Below are 21,407 nucleotides of genomic sequence, written 5' to 3'. Positions count from 1 at the left end.
CTTTACATGTTTCCCTACTTTCCATCTTTGCGAGAATTCTTTTCTGCAGAGCTGAAGGGCCTTTGTCACTGATCACTGTTCTAATGGCTAGGATTTGGTGTTTTCACTGCCATGACCCAGCCTCAACCTCTAGCCAGGAACCTAAGCCCTGCTTCAAGCTGTTGCAGGCCAAGACCACCCGAGATTAGGGTGAATTTTGTCCATGAGATTAATGAAGTGACAAGCCTTTTCTAATTGTTCAGCTCACCTCTCTAAAACTTTATTGTATACAGGTGTATCCGGCATAAGGAATACAGAATGAAACAAACTATAATCCCTGTGACCAGAAAGCTTGCGTCCTCCTGGGGAAGCAGACAAAGCAGTCATCTTGATAAGCCTGTGAAGTTCAGAGCACTACAGAGTACTAAGTCAGGGGCGCATTTCTCAGACCAGGAAGACTGAGAAAGGCTTCTCAGAGGAGGAAGACTTTGAATAGAATTTTCCAGGAAGAGTAGGAGTTACCTGGAAGAGGGAAAAAAAAATTCAGATAAAAAGCACACATGCAGATGCTGAACTGGAAGCAACCTGATTTAGGGAAATACATGCTTGCCTGTGTGATAAGGCAACTGGGAAAGCTCACCCAATGATTTAGGATCTTACCCCAAAAGGTGGAGGGAGCCATTGAAGAATATTAGGTCAGTAAATGACATGATCATATGAAGATTTTGAAAACTTAACTGATATGTAACTTCTCTAACCAAGCTCAGAGATGAAGGTGTGAATTTGCCTGTGGGTATCATTGATGGAAAGATGAGTGGGGTGTTAACACATATGGTGAGAGAATGATGGCTAAAAAATAAACATGATAAAGTGACAGTTAGTATAAATCCTATATTTTCAGAAAAACAGAAAGAGGTGAGAAATATACAGCTGGCTTGATGATATTTCATAGGAACAAATATCAGACATTCTTATTCTCAAGCCCAAAGTGAAGCAGATACAAAAAGAAAAAGAAGGGAACAGAAAAGAAACCATCACAACTAAAAAAAAAAAAAAAAAAACCACAAGCAACGTGACTTTAAATGCATAAAAATGGTAACCAGTGTCAGTCACATCACAGTTGCAGAAGGCTGTCCATATTTGAGCCACCAAACTGACAAACTGCAGTCTCTTCTTATTTTTGTAGTCCTAATATTTGTCATAACTTATTCAAGGTATTCAATAAAAGCTAATTGCTTAATCAAACAAATTAATGTGGAAATTATTTAAAAATTAGTAGATCCCCCTCCCAATAGTTTCCCTTCAACCCATACCTCATACCTAAAGCAAAACATCGTTCCCAAACCCAAAATACCCTACAGAAGAAATTAAATTCTGGGCTTGATATTTGTAAATCCTAAAGTGATGCTGTGAAATTGCTGCACTCGATATGCCAGCAAATCTGGAAAACTCAGCAGTGGCCACAGGACTGGAAAAGGTCAGTTTTCTTTCCAATCCCAAAGAAAGGCAATGCCAAAGAATGCTCAAACTACCACACAATTGCACTCATCTCACACGCTAGTAAAGTAATGCTCAAAATTCTCCAAGCCAGGCTTCAGCAATATGTGAACCGTGAACTTCCAGATGTTCAAGCTAGTTTTAGAAAAGGCAGAGGAACCAGAGATCAAATTGCCAACATCTGCTGGATCGTCGAAAAAGCGAGAGAGTTCCAGAAAAACATCAATTTCTGTGTTATTGACTATGCCAAAGCCTTTGACTGTGTGGATCACAATAAACTGTGGAAAATTCTGAAAGAGATGGGAATACCAGACCATCTGACCTGCCTCTTGAGAAACCTGTATGCAGGTCAGGAAGCAAAAGTTAGAACTGGACATGGAACAACAGACTGGTTCCAAATTGGAAAAGAAGTACGTCAAGGCTGTATATTGTCACCCTGCTTATTTACCTTATATGCAGAGTACATCGTGAGAAACGCTGGGCTGGAAGAAACACAAGCTGGAATCAAGATTGCCAGGAGAAATATCACTGACCTCAGATATGCAGATGACACCACCCTTATGGCAGAAAGTGAAGAAGAACTAAAGAGCCTTTTGATGAAAGTGAAAGAGGAGAGTGAAAAAGTTGACTTAAAGCTCAACATTCAGAAAACTAAGATCATGGCATCCAGCCCCATCACTTCCTGGCAAATAGATGGGGAAACAGTGGAAACAGTGTCAGAGTTTATTTTTGGGGGCTCCAAAATCACTGCTGTTGGTGATTGCAGCCATGAAATTAAAAGACGCTTACTCCTTGGAAGGAAGATTATGACCAACCTAGATAGCATATTTAAAAGCAGAGACATTACTCTGCCAACAAAGTTCCGTCTAGTCAAGGCTATGGTTTTTCAAGTAGTCATGTATGGATGTGAGAGTTGGATGGTGAAGAAAGCTGAGCGCCTAAGACTTGATACTTCTGAACTGTGGTGTTGGAGAAGACTCTTGAGAGTCCCTTGGACTGCGAGAAGATCCAACCAGTCCACCCTAAAGGAGATCAATCCTGGATGTTCATTGGAAGGACTGATGTTGAAGCTGAAACTCCGATACTTTGGCCACCTCATGCAAAGAGTTGACTCATTGGAAACGACCCTGATGCTGGGGAGGATTGGGGGCAGGAGGAGAAGGGGACGACAGAGAATGAGATGGCTGGATGGCATCACCGACTCGATGGACATGGGTTTGGGTAGATTTCGGTCGTTGGTGATAGACAGGGAGGCCTGACGTGCTGGGATTCGTGGAGTTGCAAAGAGTCGAACACGACTGAGTGACTGAACTGAGCTCAAGGATTATTGAGGGGCTTTTCTGGTGGCTCAGGTGGTAAAAAACCTGCATGCCAGTTCAGGAGATACAAGAGACACAGGTTCAGTCGCCTGGAGAGTCCCATGGATTCTCTAGGGAAGAATTATAGGAGGGTTGGGGGTTTGAGTTTGAATCTACCTGCTAGAAGACAGACGTGGTTTCTATCCAAGTGCCCTCCCAGGAACCTCGCCTAAGTCTGATTCTCATCTGTATCTGGGGCTGAAGGTATCCCCTTGTCTGTGTCCCTCATGGCCTGAGACAGTCTATGGCGTTGCAAAGAGTCGGGCATGACTGAGTGAGCACGTTTTTGATGATATTGATGAGTGAGAGTTATTGATGATATTTTATCTTTCTACAAATTAGCTTTGTTTCAACAAAGCTAACTGTATGTGTAGGTTGAGTAAGTTCTTACCAACATGGAATAATTTCAGTAGCACTCTGAAGACCTCTAGATCTTAACACTGGTTCATCATCAGGTGTCCCCAGTGACAGAGCTGTGTACAGCCCTCTCTACATGAAACCTTTTCAAATACAGCTAGCTGCCCCTTAGATGATACAATATCTCATTAGACCTTCTTAGTTACAGTTCCTATGTCATGAATGATTTTCTCAGAAACCTATACTTTCTGCCATCCTTGCCAGAATGTAGCCAGTCTACAACAGTACACAGGGAAACTTCTTGTCTCTCAAAATAGCCATTAGCCAATCTCTTGGCTGTAGAGTGAAATTAAGTATCAAACAGGACAGTGGACAAGGTAACCTGTAAAGTTTCTTCTAAATTAGAAACTCTATGATTCTCAGAATCGGACATCCCAAGTCCCCACTATTTAAGCCATCTTTCTGCCAACCCAACTCGCTAACTTCAAAATATTATGTTTTCAAATCCTTTATTAGAGGTCCCCCCTTTCAGATCCTCAGATCACCTACCAGCCACTGAACATCATTTGGTATCTGCCTTTGTCTTTCTTTGCTCAGGTGTATGTGGGAGATGGAGACTGTACCTAGAAGCCTTTTCTCCTCTTTAAGAAATTCGATCCCCATGGGGCAGAATCCCCAGAGCTAACCTTGACTGTCTCAGGCCACGAGGGACACAGGCAAGGGGAACACCTTCAGCCTCAGATGCAGATGAAAATCAGGCTTAGATGAGGTTCCTGGGAGGGCACTCGGATAGAGGCCACATCTATCTTCTACCAGGTGGACTCAAAGAAAATTTCCCCAAACGCTTGCCATCTTTTCACTGGTTCTTCAAACCCTAATTCTCTCACCATCTCTAGTGACTTCTCAACTGGCTCTGCAGAAATGAACCCCAACCCTACAATTCTTCCCATAAACATACATTCATCTTTCCTTGGCTTGCCTCACAAGTCCAAAGAGACTTTGTATATCCCCTCATCTTTTCAAATGACTTCTCCTAATTATTTGCCTAGTCCAGCCAAACATTGTTCTTTCTTTGAGAAAACTTTCTGATAGGAGTCGCTCGTTTTGGGGAGAAAAAAAAAAGGCTTAGAGCCTCAGAAAACTAAATCTCAGTCTGGCTCTCATAAAATACCCATTTACTGATCCTTTGCTAAGTAGTGTTGTTCTAAGTAGAATGCAGGTATCAACTGATATGATAGTTGCAATTTCTCTATGAGGTTGGTACAACTGTTATTCTCATATTAAACTCTCTGAAGCACAGAGAGTTTAAAAATATATCCAAGATCACACAGCTAGTATGAATCCCTGTCAGGATTATGAAGCAAAGTATTCTGACCCCAGAACCTGTGCTCATCCCTTCTAATCTCACTGCCTTCAGTGGTTGAAGGAATAACCAAGGGCACAAAGCCACCTGGCCACCACTCATTATCCATGTGCCCTGAAGCAGTCATTCACCTCTGTGAATCTATGTTGTCTCATGTATAAATCTGTGTTGTGAGGGTTATGTGAAAACTAATAGGATAAGTAACTATAATGGTTCTAAAATGTGCCTACACATATTGCTGTTTCACTTAGTAGGTGTAAAATAGATGTTTGTTCATTAAATTCCTCCAAATAACTCTGTGAAGGCATCTAAATTACTTAGCCACTCATAACCTTATTTTCTTCATCCTTAAAGTGTGTATATTTAGGTTGCTTTTAGAATTAGGGAACATAGCAATGCCTTCCATGCAGTGGACGGGAACACACTTTAGAGTTTAACAAAATTTGGTTTATTGCAATGAGAGAGATTACACATCATATGGACTGTGGAGCATTTCAGTAAGGGGTTGATAGAAAAGAATTTATTGTAGGGTATGGTTTCATGTTAGGTGACTCAGGAGAAGGTCCAAAGAAGCAAGAATTGGTCTGAATTGGATTCTGTCAGTTACTGGACATAATTCTGTGACTGAGTATTTTAATGAATTTTATTTAGAAGGTAAACTAAACTTGCAGTTGATAAGCAATGGTTGGTGCTAGTGATTCAACAGTCTCACGTCCTGAAAAGAGCAACAAGGCCACCAAGATTTCACACAAAAATAGAAATCACCTAAATATATTATGGTTTTTAATCACACTTCCCTCTGCTTGAGATAGTCCTAGAAAAGAACTCCCTTACTGTATCCCTCTACCCTGACCCCTTTCACCAAGGTAATACCACCTCATTCTTACAGTAACATCTGTTACTCAAAGAGGTCTGATCTGATCACACTATATAAATACCCTATCTATATATATGCCCTATCTTCCAACATTTTTTCTCTCCATTGCATCCTAGCCATTCCTTTCACAGAACAAATTTTAATTACTTATTCGTATGTTTATTTCTTTATCAATATATGATAAAGTTGGTGAAGAGAAAGGCCAACTGTGCTTAATACATCATTCACTGCCAAGTATTTTTTCTTGTACAAAGTAGATATTCAAGAACTATACGCTGAATGAATAAATTAAGGAAAGGCTTTTCTGATACCCTCCATCACACACATAAACATACACAATATTTATAACCAAGATAGGCCAGGTTCTTCTATTACATATTTGCAGAGAACTATGCATTTCTACATTCCTCCTATTTCTAATAACTTATTATCTATTTCCAAACTGAATGTAAGCTTCATGAAGATAGAGATTGTGTTTGTTCTGTATTTGTCCATTCAATGTTATTTTTTTGGCTTTTGGGGGGCCATGCCATTCAGCTTGTGGACTTTCAGTTCCCTGAGAAGGGATTGAACCCAGGCCAGGCAGTGAAAGACAAGAATCCTAATCACTAGGTCACCAGGAAACGCTCATTCAATGCTATATTTTTTATTCCCTAATACAGTGTCTGGATTAGCAAAAACACTTAGTATAATTTTGAAACTGGATATAAATGTTTTTTCCTCCCAATATTTGTTTGGAAAGTTTTATTATGGCTATGGTACACTTTTTTTTGTTTTGAAAACCAAACACAAGACCCTTTTTTAACTACATTAAAGTTCATCTTATGAGATTCAATCTATTTTCCCAGAGCTTTCAGATACGTTTAGATTCTGATTCTGCCACCTGCCCTTTTGTGTATTCCTTCCAACTTTATCCACACATCGGACAAGTATATAATTTAGATTCTCTGATGGCTCAGTGGGTAAAGAATCCGTCTGCAATGCAGGAGACACAGGAGACACGGGTTTGATCCCTTGGTCAGAAAGATCACCTGGAGGAGGAGATGGAAACCCACTCCAGTAGTATTGTTGCCTGGAGGAGTCCATGGACAGAGGAGCCTGGTGGGCTATAGTCCATGGGATCGGAAAGTCAAACGCGATTAAGTGCACCGGTTTATTAGTGAAACTTTTGAGTGCCACTGCTGATTGAGTAGAGACCACTGTGACAGACCCCAGATACTTTTTATGAAAGCCATTTTGAAATAAACATTTCTCAGGAAAAGAAGAAAGGGAGGAGAGTGAAAAAGCTGGCTTGAAATTCAGCATTCAAAAAACGAAGATCATGGCATCCAGTCCCATCACTTCACGGCAAGTAGATGGGGAAACAATTTAAACAGTGACAGACTTTATTTTCTTATGCTCCAAAATCACTGCAGATGGTGACTGCAGCCATGAAATTAAAAGACACTTGCTCCTTGGAAGAAAAACTATGACCAACCTAGACAGCATATTAAAAAGCAGAGACATTACTTTGCCAACAAAGGTCCGTCTAGTCAAAGCTATGGTTTTTCCAATAGTCATGTATGGATATGAGAGCTAGACCATAAAGAAGGTTGACCACCAAAGAACTGATGCTTTTGAATTGTGGTGTTGGAGAAGACTCTTTAGAGTCCCTTGGACTGCAAGGAGATCTAACCAGACCATCCTAAAGGAAATGAGTCCTGAATATTCATTGGAAGGGCTGATACTGAACTGGAAGCGCCAACACTTTGGCCACCTGATGAGAAGAACTGACTCACTGGAAAAGACCCTGATGCTGGGAAAGATTGAAGGCAGGAGGAGAAGGGGATGACAGAGTATGAGATGGTTGAACGGCAACAGTGACTCAATGGACATGAGTTTGAACAAGCTCTGGGAGATGGTGAAGGACAGGGAAGCCTGGTGTGCTGCAGCCCATGGGGTGACAAAGAGTTGGATAAGACTGAGTGACTGAACAACAACAATGGAAAGGAAAACTTGTTTTTCTAGCTATAAGCTGTTCTAACAATACTCTCATCCAACTCACATTTTTCCTTTTCTCCCCAGGTATATACAAGGCATATCCATATGATGGGAATCATGCAGGCAGGGAGGAATAGAAGGTAAGAAGCCCTGGTAATAACTGAGTCGGGCTATAAGAAAGTATTGTGTGAAACATCAAAAAATGGTATCACATAATCTGAATCAGCAGTGGGGAGATGCTTAATTAGAAATCAACATGAATATGGTTAAGTGACCACTTATTAGTTTGTCCTAAGAATATAATTTTCCCTAAGATTGTAATTTAATCAACTCTATGTTTACCAGTCTATACATTTTTCAGTTCATTTCAGTTTAGTCACTAAGTCCTGTCTGACTCTTTGTGACCCCATGAACTGCAGCATGCCAGGCCTCCCTGTCCACCACCAACTCCTGGAGTTTACCCAAACTCATGTCCATTGAGTCGGTGATGCCACCTAACCATCTCATCCTCTGTCCTCTCCTTCTTCTCCTGCCTTCAATCTTTCTCAACATCAGGGTCTTTTCAAATGAGTCAACCCATCGCATGAGGTGGCCAAAGTATTGGAGTTTCAGCTTCAACATCAGTCCTTCCAATGAATATCCAGGACTGATTTCCTTTAGGATGGACTTGTTTGATCTCCTTGCAGTCGAAGAACCTCTCAAGAGTCTTCTCCAACACCACAGTTCAAAACCATCAATTATTCAGTGCTCAGCCTTCTTTATAGTCCAACTCTCACATCCATACATGACTATCGGAAAAATCATAGCCTTGACTAAACGGACCTTTCTTGGCAAAGTAATGTCTCTGCTTTTTAATATGTTGTCAAGGCTGGTCATAACTTTCCTTCCAAGGAGTAAGCATCTTTTAATTTCATGGCTGCAATCACCATCTGCAGTGATTTTGGAGCCCAGAAAAATAAAGTCAGCCACTGTTTCCACTGTTTCCCCATCTATTTGCCAGGAAGTGATGGGACTGGATGCCATGACCTTAGTTTTCTGAATGTTGAACTTTAATCCAACCTTTTCACTCTCCACTTTCAACAAGAGGCTCTTTAGTTCTTCCTCACTTTCTGCCATAAGGGTAGTGTCATCTGCATATCTGAGGTTATTGATATTTCTCCTGGCAATCTTGATTCCAGCTCGTTCTTCCACCAGCCCAGCATTTCTCATGATGTACTCTGTATATAAGTTAAACAAGCAGGGTGATAATATACAGCCTTGAGGTACTCCTTTCCCTATTTGGAACAAGTCTTGTTGTTCCATGTCCAGTTCTAACTGTTGCTTCCTGACCTGCATACAGGTTTCTCAAGAGGCAAGTCAGGAGGTCTGGTATTCCCATCTCTCCCAGAATTTTCCACAGTTTATTGTGATCCACACAGTCAAAGGCTTTGGCATAGTCCATAAAGCACAAATAGATGTTTTTCTGGAACTCTCTTGCTTTATCGATGATCCAGCAGATGTTGGCAATTTGATCTCTGGTTCCTCTGCCTTTTCTAAAACCAGCTTGAACATCTGGAAGTTCACGGTTCACATATTGCTGAAGCCTGGCTTGGAGAATTTTGAGCATTACTTTACTAGCATGTGAGATGAGTGCAACTGTGCGGTAGTTTGAGCATGCTTTGGCATTGCCTTTCTTTGGGGTTGGAATGAAAACTGACCTTTTCCAGTCCTATGGTCACTGCTGAGGTTTCCAAATTTGCTGACATATTGAGTGCAGCATTTTCACAGCATCATCTTTTAGGATTTGAAATCGCTCAACTTGAATTCCATCGCCTCCACTAGCTTTGTTCATAGTGATGCTTCCTAAGGCCCACTTGACTTCACATTCCAGGATGTCTGGCTCTAGGTGAGTGATCACACCATCGTGATTATCTGGGTCATGAAGATCTTTTTTGTGCAGTTCTTCTGTGTATTCTTGCCACCTCTTCTTAATATCTTCTGTTTCTGTTAGGTCCACACCATTTCTGTCCTTTATCGAGCCTATCTTTGCATGAAATGTTCCCTTGGTATCTCTAATTTTCTTGAAGAGATCTCTAGTCTTTCCCATTCTATTGTTTTCCTCTATTTCTTTGCACTGATCGCTGAGGAAGGCTTTCTTATCTCTCCTTGCTATTCTTTGGAACTCTGCATTCAAATGGATATATCTTTCCTTTTCTCCTTTGCTTTTTCACTTCTCTTCTTTTCACAGCTATTTGTAAGACCTCCTCAGACAGCCATTTTGCTCTTTTCCATTTCTTTTTCTTGGGGATTGTCTTGATCCCTGTCTCCTGTACAATGTCACGGACCTCCATCCATAGTACATCAGGCACTCTATCAGATCTAGTCCCTTAAATCTATTTCTCACTTCCAGTGTGTAATCATAAGGGATTTGATTTAGGTCGTACCTGAATGGTCTAGTGGTTTTCCCTACTTTCTTCAATTTAAGTCTGATAATATATAAATACTGGAGCTTCCTGGGTGGTGCCAGTGGTAAAGAATACCTCTGCCAATGCAGGAAATGCAGGAGACACGGATTCCATCCCTGGATCGGGAAGATATCCTAGAGGAGGAAATGGCAATCCACTCCAGTACTCTTGCCAGGAGAATCCCATGCATAGAGGAGCCTAGCAGGCTACAGTCCATGGGGTCACAAGAGTCGGACAAGAGTTGTGTCTGACTGTTTGTGACTGTTGGCATGGATGGGCAAACTTTTTATTAGAACCAGAGAGAAAATATTTTATGCTTTTCAATTCCTATGTCTCTGTCACAACTCTTCAGCCCTGCGGCTGCAGCACAAAAGTAGCCATTGACAATATATAAATTAATGGATGTGGCTGTGTTCCACAAAGTTTGTTTTCAAAAACAGGCTATGTACCTGATTTGGTCCATGGACTATAGTTGTATCCAAGGCTATAACTTAGGAATCTTCTTTTAATACACACCCACACACACACACAAACACAAACATGTGCACTATTTTGAATGACTTTTATCACATTAACTTTTTTCCTTCAGTTTGTAGGCAATTTAATTATTTTGGCAATTTTTAAGCTGAGCATTATGTGGAACATTTTATAAACTGTGACAGGCACCCTATAACCTCCTGTTCAGGGTTTCAATCTCTGAATATTTTTCACCTTCTCATATGGATAATACATTCCAACATGACCCCTTATAGTTCTGCTTCTAAAAGGCCATTAGAGAAAAGCATCAGCATTTAATATAAATCAATATAAATAAAGCATTTAACATAAATCAAAACTTAAATTATAATTTTTTCTAATATCATCACCTTCATAGAATTCCAAGTATAACTAAATTATCTTTTAAATCTGACTCCTTGGATGCCTGGTGGAAATCCCCATCACACTGATATGCCACCTCTTCTTTTTTATTCTTCTTGAATGGCATGATCATTGTTGTCCTTAAGAAAGATTATCAAATTCCATGGATGCCACTTTTGGAATTTTGTGTGAGATTTTCTTTTATTAATAGGTCAATTCAGAGCAAGAAATGTTTTTCTAATATTGATGTCCCATCCATGAATGTGTTCTATATCATCATTTATATAAAAATTCTATATAATAAGTTTAAATATGTTTATAGGGATTTTCAAAGAAGTCTTGAATATCTCTTAAGTACTCTATATGTATTTTATTTTTATTACAAATTATTTATTTGATTATATTTATGATTGTTGATATTATACAATAATACAATGTTGCTTTTTTTCATTGAGAAGTATCTAGCAAGCTTGTCAACCATATTAATGCTAATAATTTATCCATGGTTATCTATAAATGCATGAGTGCCCAGTTGTGCCCAACTCTTTGTGACCCCATGGACTGTAGCCCACCAGGCTCCTCTGTCCGTGGAATTTTCCAGGTAAGAATACTGGAGTTGGTTGCCATTTCCTATTCGAGGGGATCTTCTGGACTCAGGGATCAAAACTGCATCTCTTGCATCTGCTGCATTGACAGGTAGATTCTTTACCACTAGTACCACCAGGGAAGCCTGAAGATTATCTATGCGCTTAGATGGTACCTATATCTATAAATGTGTAAGTGCTCAGTTGTGTCCAACTCTTTGCGATCCCATGGACTGTAGCCAGTCAGACTCCTCTGTCGATGGGGATTCTCCAGGCGAGAATACTACTGGAGTGGGTTGCCATGCCCTCCTCCAGGGGATCTTCCCAAATCAGGGATCAAACCCAGATCTCCTGCATTGCAGGAGGATTCTTTACCAGCTGAGCTACCAGGGAAGCCCATGGTTATCTATGCTTCAGTGTAAATATCATCTAAAAATAATTCAAATTTTATCCGGCGCTTGTACTTTTAATTCCTTTATTCTTTTTGCTCATTTGCTATAGTAGCCAGGACTACCTATAAAAAATAGATTAGAAGTTGTATTACTCATTAATTTTGTTTTGTCCTTGACCTTAAAAGAAATGTTTTCATACATCACTATTGGTTCTGCTGCATGATTTTTAAAAGTGCCCTTTATAATAATAAGGAAGCTATTTTCATTTGTAATTTTATTATTATTTCTTATTTTAAATTATGAATCATTATTTAATGGTTTTTAATCTTGATCAAGAGATAATCATCATGGTTTTTCTTTCTTAAACAGCTAATATTATCAATTATATTATGCAATTTTCAAATGTTAGATCAATCTTTCATTTCTGAGATTAAACCACACTCAGTCATCATTACTTAATAAAGATTATTGAAATATGACTTAGGACTTTTTGGATGGCGAATTTTGCATTGATGTTAATGAGTGAGACCGGCCTCTGATTCTTTTCTTCATATACTGGTTTTATTTATTTCAGTATTAGCATCCACCAAGATTTCTAAAATGTGTTAAGTTGTATTTCCAGTGTATCTGCTCTCTGAATAAGTTCTATAAAAAAAAAAAAAAAGAAATTACCTTTCTCTTCGATATTTGGAGAAACTTGCCTGTTAAGCCATCTTGGCCCAATGTTTTCTTTCTAGTAATATTTTTAACTTCTAATTCAATATTACTAAGATTTTCTACTGTTTCTGAAACTGTGTGTGCTCAGTCGCTTTACTCGTGTCTGACTCTTTGCGACCCTATGGACTGTAGCCTGCCAGGCTTCTCTGTCCACGGAATTCTCCAGGCAAGAATACTGGAGTGGATTGACATGCCCTTCTCCAGGGAATCTTCCAGACCCAGGGATCACCCACGTCTACTATGTCTCCCGCGTCTCCTGCATTGCAGGCAGATTCTTTACCACTGAGCACGAGGAAGCCCTTCTGAAGTTGATACTGGTAATTTCAATTTTCAGAAAATGAATCTAGCTAATTAAAAATTTAATTGTTTACTGTATGTTGTTAATGCACTGTGCTGTGCTCCGTTGCTTCATTTCTGTCTGGCTCTGAGCTCCATGGACCATAGCCTGAGGGATCCTCTGTACATGGACTTCTCTAAGCAAGAATACTGAAGTGGGTTGCTGTGCACTCTTTCAGTGGAACTTCCCACCCCAAGGATAGAACCCACGTCTCTTACATCTTCTGCACTGGCAGGTGGCTTCTTTACCACTAACGCCATCATCTTATTACCACTTTATATTTTGTAGTTTAAACCTGTATTTGTATCAAATTTTTATTTTTAATATTTCTTATTTTTATTCCTCTCCACTTTTATTGTTTGTTACTCTTGTCAAGGGTTTACTTTTGTTTTAGAACCAATTCTTTGATTTATGTATCTCCTTTGCTATATACTCATTTTTATTGTTAATTTCTTTTCCATATTTATATTTTTCTCCCTTCTACTTTCTTTGTTTTCTCTTCCTAATATTATTTCTCCAAGTGCCTAAAATTTGGATGCTTGCTTCAGTAATCAATTTTGCACATTTTTTGCTTTATAATGTAGACATTTAAAGCTATGAATTTCTCTCTAAGGAATAATTTAGCTTTATCCCATTAGTTTCAAAATTATAATTTTTATTATTGTTCAAGGCTAAATGTTTTCTACTTTCCCTAGTATACTCTTAGATTTACAAGTTGTTTAGAAGTGTTTTTTTAATATCAAGCATAAGGATAGTTTAAATTTGTCGTTTATTTATTACTAATTTGATTACATCATGATTTAGAAACTAATCAATATAATACTAATTCTCTTAACTGTGTTGAGTCTTATTTCCACTTATTTTTTAGTTTTATTGACATACAACTGACAAGTAGAAACTGTATATTTTCAGGTATACAGCTTGATGTTTTGTTATAGGTATCCATTGTGAAATGATCACCATAATCAAACTAATTAAAATATCCATTACCTCACACACTAATGATTTTTCTTTCTTTCCTCCTTTCCTCACTTCCTTTCTTTTTTTAAAATAGAACTCTTAAGAACTACCCTGCCCTCTTAGTAAATTTCAAGCATACACTACAGTATCATTGATCGTCACCATGCTGTACACTTAATCTCCAGAACAAAAAATACACGTTTTCAGTGGGCCTTATATTATAGCTTAGCATTTGTTTAATTTGACTTGCGCTTAAAGCCCATCTGTATTCTATGTTCCTTCACCATATCTGCCTGGTAAATATTTATTCAGGAGAGGTTCTCAAACATTTTACTATGATAGTTGGGTGTGTTAGCTTTCCTTACAGTTTCCCCTCCTGATTACCAAAAATGCTGAAAGCCACAGCCCTCCTCCGAGGCAGAGAGCAGAACAGACAAACTGGGCAGGTTGGTTCCCAAGAAGAGGAACAGATAACTGGGCTACACATGCCTAATTCCTCTATCAGTTTCACCAATCAGATTAGATAAATGGCTCTCAGACTTGAATTTGCTTCACATTGTCTTGAGGCTTGCTAAAATACAAATTGTTACATCCCAGACTCAAAGTTTCTAAAAGTTCTCTGATGCACATTCTCATTAAAATAAAAACTCCAAATCTATGGTTAAGGTTTTATCTGAGAAGATTCCAGGTGATGCTTCGAGCTTCATTTCTCTCACAATTAATCAATAATCCAGTGTTTGGGGAAGCTCAAAAAAGTTTACTGTCTTGTTCACTGAGTCAAAGACCTAAAGGAATTATATATAATTTCTTATTTTTAGAACTTTATGACTGTAGGGAACACAATACCTTTCCAAAACTGACTCTGCTAGCTCATATAAATCATGCGTGAAAGGATTTTCTCTAGTCAGCCTACATTTAAGTGATAACTCATACACAATCTGATTCCTAGGTTCATACAGTCTCTGAAAAATCCATAGCTGAAAGGAGTGATAGGGAAGATGAAGACTCAGCCATCAGAATCAGACCCCCTTTTTAAAAAGATGCTATTCATTCTTCTCACTTAGTAAAGTTAACTTTTTTTTAATTGACTTACTAAATGACTTTGGAAGAACATTCATCCATTTTGATGCTATGAGAGATTTGATGAGAAAATGAACACCAAATATTCAAGTATAAATGGTATATTTGTGGAAGAAGTTGTGGAACTGGGCGAGAGCATGGGATGGTTCTGGGAAGCTGGGAGCCCATTCCTACTTCTGAGAAGAAGAGAGAAGAGATAGAAAGAGGCCTCTAGCAGAAAGGCTGACCAGAGAAATCCGTGTTAAATCTCATGGCAGTCATGTTCTATAGACATAGGAGAATTATTCTATGGGAAAAATAGTCTGTGTGTCACTCCACACACATCTTTTCCCAGTAAAATAAGTTAAAATAAATACCAAGTTAACCTTGCGATAGAAATAAAGTATTTCAACATCGTTAGGCAAATACAGGAAGCTCTTAAATTGTATACTCAGTCATTTCAAAAAATGCTGCCCAGAAGGATTATTTTTTAAATGAATTTTCTTCTTGTATTTTCAGTATATTTATGACCATGTTATCCAGAGACAAGGAATCTCCAAGGGGGATGCTACAGTTTCATGTCTGATTTGAAGAGAACTTTCAGAAAACTACCAAATGAGTGCCCAGGGTATTAGAATCACAAAATCTGAGACTTGAGGAAAATCTCAGAATAAACTTGATCCATGGGATTGCAAAAAGGAAAATGCGACTGAGCACATAACCTCCTTTACTACTTTCTCAATAGCTCTCCAAGAATTTCATCTTCAGCAAAGTCTCACAGTTAGTTTGTTTTCCAAATTCTTAAAAACACATTTATCTCTCTAAGTTTTAAGTCTACCTTGGAATTTGAATTTGCATCCTTATTGTTTGATTGTTTTTAATTTATGTGATCTTTCACCCACATTAGATAGGTATAGGTTCAGAGGCCATATTTCTCCACCTTTACAAATTTCGCAATTTGTCCTGATATAATACTCAATACATTTAAATTGATATATGCAGTATATTTGACAAATTATTTAATTAGTTGATTGGCTAACCAACTAAAGCCTACCCTTACCAAATGAATGGCCCATGGCTTGATCCTCAGGGTCTTTTCATCATAGCCCTAATGCTTCGGGTGACTCTCCTGACAGCCTCTCTCACTTCCTTGTTACGAAAAGTATAAATAATGGGGTTGAGAAAAGGGGTAAGAAAAGTATACACCAAGGCAATAAGTTTGTCAGTGCCTTCAGGGAGACTCTCAGGTGGCCCTACATAGACAATAAGAGCAGAGGCAAAGAATAGCACCACTATAGTTATGTGGGAGGAGCAGGTGGAAAAGGCCTTGGCACGGCTCACAGATGAGGGCAACTTCAGAACAGCTCTCAGGATACCCCCATACAGTCCTAAAATGAGCACAAGATTGCAAGCATTGATAATGCCAATCACTGCAATGTGGACTTGAGCATGCCAACCTGTGTCCACACACGCCAACCTCATTAGTGGTGCCAGGTCACAGAAGTAATGAGCCACGTCTTTCAAACAGAAGGGCAGAGAGGCTGTGAGGCTTGCTGGCACAAGGGCAGCTGAGAAGCCAGCCACCCAAGTGGCACCTGCTAGCCATGACTGTACCTGTCTGCTCATGAGGGCATGGTAGTGGAGTGGGTGACAGATGGCAAGGTAGTGGTCCAGTGCCATGACACCCAACAGGTAGCACTCAGTCATGCCCAATGAATGGAAGACATAGAGCTGGACAAAGCACACAGTTGATGAGATGAGTGAACGCCCATGGAGCAAGGTGTGCAGCAGCGTGGGCACTGTGGTGCTGACATACCAGAGTTCCAAGAAGGAGAGGACGCTGATGAAGAAGTACATGGGTGTGGACAGTCTAGAATCTGCCTGAACCAGGACAATGATGAACAAGTTTCCTGCCAGGGTGAGGAGATAGATACACAGTGTCCCCAAGAAAGCAAGAGGTCGCAGGGTTCCAGTGATAGTGAAACCAGCAAGGAGAAAACTCTGGGTCCATGTGTGATTGACAAGGTCCATGATTTCTAGGAGCAAGGAGTAAAGACAGAAGATTAACTACTTCAGGAGTCTTCTTGACAAATCTTTCCAGAACCAAAAATATTGAATGTATAACCTTGAAAATAACTCATGCATTATCAAACCTTACTTTTTAAAAGACAGCTGAAGCCCAGAAGGCAGAAATGATTTGCACAATATCTCAGTCTGTTGTTGACAGAAATGGAGTGGAGTCCAGGTTTCCTGAATCTCAGTCCAGGACTTCTTTGTTTGTATAGACTGTGATACCAGAGTCAGGGGCCCCAGAATATTCTCCTGCATATCCGTTCAGGAAATAGAAGAGATAAGAAATTTTTATGCTCATCTGCTTTTAGTCCAAATGAAAAGTCTCACGATTCTTTAAGACATCCACCTGTACCTTTTCCTCTGTATCCAAAACTCAGGTGTTCTTAACTGTGGGAAAAGGTGACAAATAATTTCTAAAATGTGACCAGTAACTTCTTTCAGGGAGCCTTTCTGGAATTCAGGAATGTTCTCAATATGGACCGAATGAGGAAGAAGTAGAAGAAGAAAGAAATGTGAATTACCCTGGAGATTTCCTTGACTATAAGAGCTATAAGGCCAGATGAGGAAAAAATGAGTAAACACAGTGCATTTTCAGGAAGGATTCTCAAATAGAATTATGTACTGGGAAGTCTCTAAGAGGTGTGTGTGTAAAGTGATAAAGTCCAGACCCTATGATGTTGGTGTAGAGGGGCTGTAGTATAAGATAAAACACATTCTCTTGGAATCAGCTTTCTAAATGTGTTTTGCCACTAAATGAATATTGAGCCTGGCCATTTCTCCTCTCTATTTTTTCTTTTTTAAATTATCAAAGATTATAATTGTACAATTTTGAGAAGTACAGAACAAAATATAATTATTGGAGGACAATTGCTGTATGATACATTTCTCCTCTCTTTACCTCAACTTGCTCTTGTCTAGAATGAAGAAGTTTAAATAGATGCCTGGAAGTCCCTTACAGCCATGGTAATCTATGATTCTCTAAAGCTACTGAAAAATGTTTTGGGGATGAGGGTGGAGATAGAAGCTCTACACTAAGGTCCCAAGAGTTTTCTTCCCACACATGTAACAAGCTTCACCTAGGAAAGATCAAAGCCCTCCCTCAGTCCTCTTCTTGAGTACCTCTCATCTCTGCTACACTGTCCCTGACCATTACGTGACTGCTTGGATGGCATTAAGTCTTATATCTTCTTTTTCAGTGCCCTTTTTACCTCCAAACACTTCCCTATTTATGTGTTGTGTTCCTGGAAATGCTGGCTTCCCAGGGCCTCCTTGCTGTGCTCCCTGGGGTTGCTGGGTTTGACTAGCTCTTAGTAGGGGGTCCCTCTGGGGCAGAATGTTGGGCGCAGGAAAGCAATGCAGAGTAGCTCTATTTCTCAAATGACTTTTCTCAACTTTACAACCCTGACCATAGGGCTCTGGAATCCAGTCTCAAGGACCTTGTGTCCTCTGGACCACTAAAACTTTCTGCAATTTCCATATAGCTTTCTCTAAGAAGAAACAATTCATCTTGTATAAACACGTGCACACGTTAAGAGTCATACTTTGAGCATCTTAAAAGAAGCGAGGTTTTTTTTTTAATTTCTTGCAAGATTTCTCATCCAGCTCTTTTTCTGATTACTACTATCTTAATCACCATATAAACACAGTCAGCGTGGGCACCATAATCACTGCTGTGTGAACATTTCCACTTCCATTGATCCCACCACCATCTCTACCTTCATCAAGTCCTCTACTCTTTATTCATTGATTCAACCATTGTTTATTAAATATCTAAAATTCTGTTCTAACTGCACTGTTCAAAGTTTCCATTACTGGTATTATTACTATTACTTTTATCACCACCATTATCCTCTTGATGCTTATTCATTTTGCTATGATCCATTTTATCTATAGCCACATCCTCAATATTTTCACTGAAAACCCTGAGATTAACATTGGAGCTGTAACCTCAGGTGAGCATTACCTGTGGTGCATGCACTTGGGTGGATGTGGAATCTAAAAAAATAATAGAATAAAAGCACTACTGAAAGTAATGCATTTGAATCATTCATACATCCAAATGTACTTTTCTTCAGAATCAAATTTAAGGACAATTCACTTCCTAATTTAAGTTAAAGGGGTAACCATAAAAGATGAACTAGTATATCAACACTCAAATAAAGGAAATCACTGAATTTTCTGAGATCCAGAAACTTTTGTGGAAGCTGGAGACTTTTGAGCCAAAGAAAAAGAAAATATTTGTTTCTAAGGTTACTAATGTGCCTGCAGGATTCACAGAGTCTCTTTGAGAAAAAAGAAAAAAAAAAAAAAAACCTCAAGTATTTGGAAATCAGAAAGCTTCCTTCAGTCTTAACCAGCACTGAGTCTACATCCCACTTCACCTGAAATACCTGACCTTTCTCCAGGATGGATAGTTGCCACTGCCCTTTCACCAAATTACTGCAACCTCCCCAGTCCTAAACACCAAAAGGCTCTTTGTTTCCATTATTTCATTGAGCTGTAGAAATTAGCCGTCTAGCTAGAATCCTCCAACACATGATTATGCTATACTTAGAGTAGCCACTTTATTACTTATTTTTATTCTCTATATATTCACATCACATTGATATTCCTATATTCTCTCTTCATAGGCCTTTATAAGGTCCTCAAAACAAACTTCCTTATTCATTTGTAGTGTACAGGTGTATATCTGAATGCCTTGGCTTTGACTGACTGTATTAGAAGGCTATTGAAGTGAATTAGGAGAGTGAAAAAGTTGGCTTAAAGCTCAACATTCAGAAAACTAAGATCATGGCATCTGGTCCCATCACTTCATGAAAAATAGATGGGGAAACAGTGGAAACAGTGGCTGACTTTATTTTTCTGGGCTCCAAAATCACTGCAGATGGTGATTGCAGCCATAAAATTAAAAGACGCTTACTCCTTGAAGGAAAGTTATGACCAACCTACATAGCATATTAAAAAACAGAGACATTACTTTGTCAACAAAGGTCCATCTAGTCAATGCTAGGTTTTTCCAGGAGTCATGTATGGATGTGAGAGTTGGACTATAGAGAAAGCTGAGTGCCGAAGAATTGATGCTTTTGAACTGTGGTGTTGGAGAAGATTCTTGGGAGTCCCTTGGACTGCAAGGAGATCCAACCAGTCCATCCTAAAGGAGATCAGTCCTAGATATTCATTGGAAGGACTGACATTGAAGCTGAAGCTCCACTATTTTTGCCACCTAATGTGAAGACCTGACTCATTGGAAAAGACTCTGATGCTGGGCAAGATTGGGGGCAGGAGGAGAAGTGGACAACAGAGGATGAGATGGTTGGATGGCATCACCAACTCAATGGACATGAGTTTGGGTGGACTCCAGGAGTTGGTGATGGACAGGGAGACCTGGCATGCTGCGGTTCATGTGGTTGCAAAGAGTTAGACACAACTGAGTGACTGAACTGAACTGAATGTAATATTAATACTGGAGCATAGGAATCATAGAGACTATCTAGGGTCAGTAGTACAGAAATGAGAGATATATGCTAAAGAATTGGAAGTTTTCAAATATAGGCCTTGCCTAACCAAGAAAGTTGTTTCTTCTCTTCTGCATCATCACTTCTCAGTAGAGAGTGCTTACCTAACAGTTGGGATTCTAGGTGGCACTAGTGGTAAAGAACCCTACCAGCCATTGCAGGAGACACAGGAGACATGGGTTTGATCCCTGGATCAGAAAGATCCCCTGGAGGAGGGCATGGCAACCCACCCTAGTTTTCTTCATGCCTGAAGAATCCCATGGACAGAGGAGCCTGGTGGCCTATGTTCTATAGGGTTGAAAAGAGTTGGACACAACTGAAGCAACATAGCATGCATGCACACACCTGACAATTATTCTGTATCAGAAATGGAACAAGAAGGACTTTCCTGGTGGTCTAGTAGTTAAGACTCTGCACTTCCAATGCAGAGGGTGTGGGTTTCATCCCTGGTCAAAAAATTAAGATCCACACATGCTGTGTGGACAAAATAAATAAATAAATAAAATAAGAAATGGAACAAGAGAAAATACGATACCTCACAGCTCCATCAGCTAATTCATAACATGGGGGAAAGATGACATTTAAAATTATATAAACTTAAGACTTAAGTAAAAAAATTGAACAAAGTAAGCTTAGGTGTATTAGAAAATTCACAGTATCATTGATAATATTTGGAAAAGTGTATACTTATTAGAAGTTAAAAATGAATATATAATTTTTAAAACAATGTTATTATAAGTGATTTTAAAATTCATCTAAATATTTTATATGCTATATTTCTATGTAATACATTTTAAAAAGCATGATTTAAAGGTTAGAAACATATCAAGTATAGTTAAAATAATGGGAGAAATATGGGAAATCACAGTTACTCATTTGTTTGTGTATTTAATACATCTTTCAAACACTTTTTATGAGCTGGCCTTATGCTAGGAACTTGGAAAATGAGATGCATAAAACACAGTCCTTTCCCTTAAAGTGCTTACTGCAGAGTTTTCCTGGTCGCTCAGATGATAAAGAAACCACCTGCAATGCAGGACACCCAGGATCAAGCTCC

General features: G+C 39.2%; 1 protein-coding gene across 1 annotated transcript; it reads right to left on the bottom strand.

Annotated features, from left to right (window-relative positions):
- Positions 1-12,275: 12,275 nt before the first annotated feature.
- Positions 12,276-16,793, bottom strand: LOC145505085 (olfactory receptor 6N2-like). Its single transcript, XM_081486792.1, has 2 exons — positions 15,823-16,793; positions 12,276-12,334 (listed from the first exon to the last, which is right to left on the bottom strand). Exon 1 carries the CDS (start codon positions 16,791-16,793, stop codon positions 15,849-15,851), a length of 945 nt encoding a protein of 314 aa, XP_081342918.1. The 3' UTR covers positions 12,276-12,334; positions 15,823-15,848.
- Between the last annotated feature and the right edge of the window lie 4,614 nt (positions 16,794-21,407).

The sequence above is a fragment of the Giraffa tippelskirchi genome, chromosome 5 (genome assembly GCF_054371585.1).
Source record: "Giraffa tippelskirchi isolate mGirTip1 chromosome 5, T2T-mGirTip1v1.2.pri, whole genome shotgun sequence".
In the NCBI taxonomy this organism is placed as follows: domain Eukaryota; kingdom Metazoa; phylum Chordata; class Mammalia; order Artiodactyla; family Giraffidae; genus Giraffa; species Giraffa tippelskirchi.
Note: the sequence above shows the minus strand (reverse complement) of the source record. Positions and strands in the feature narration are given on the sequence as shown.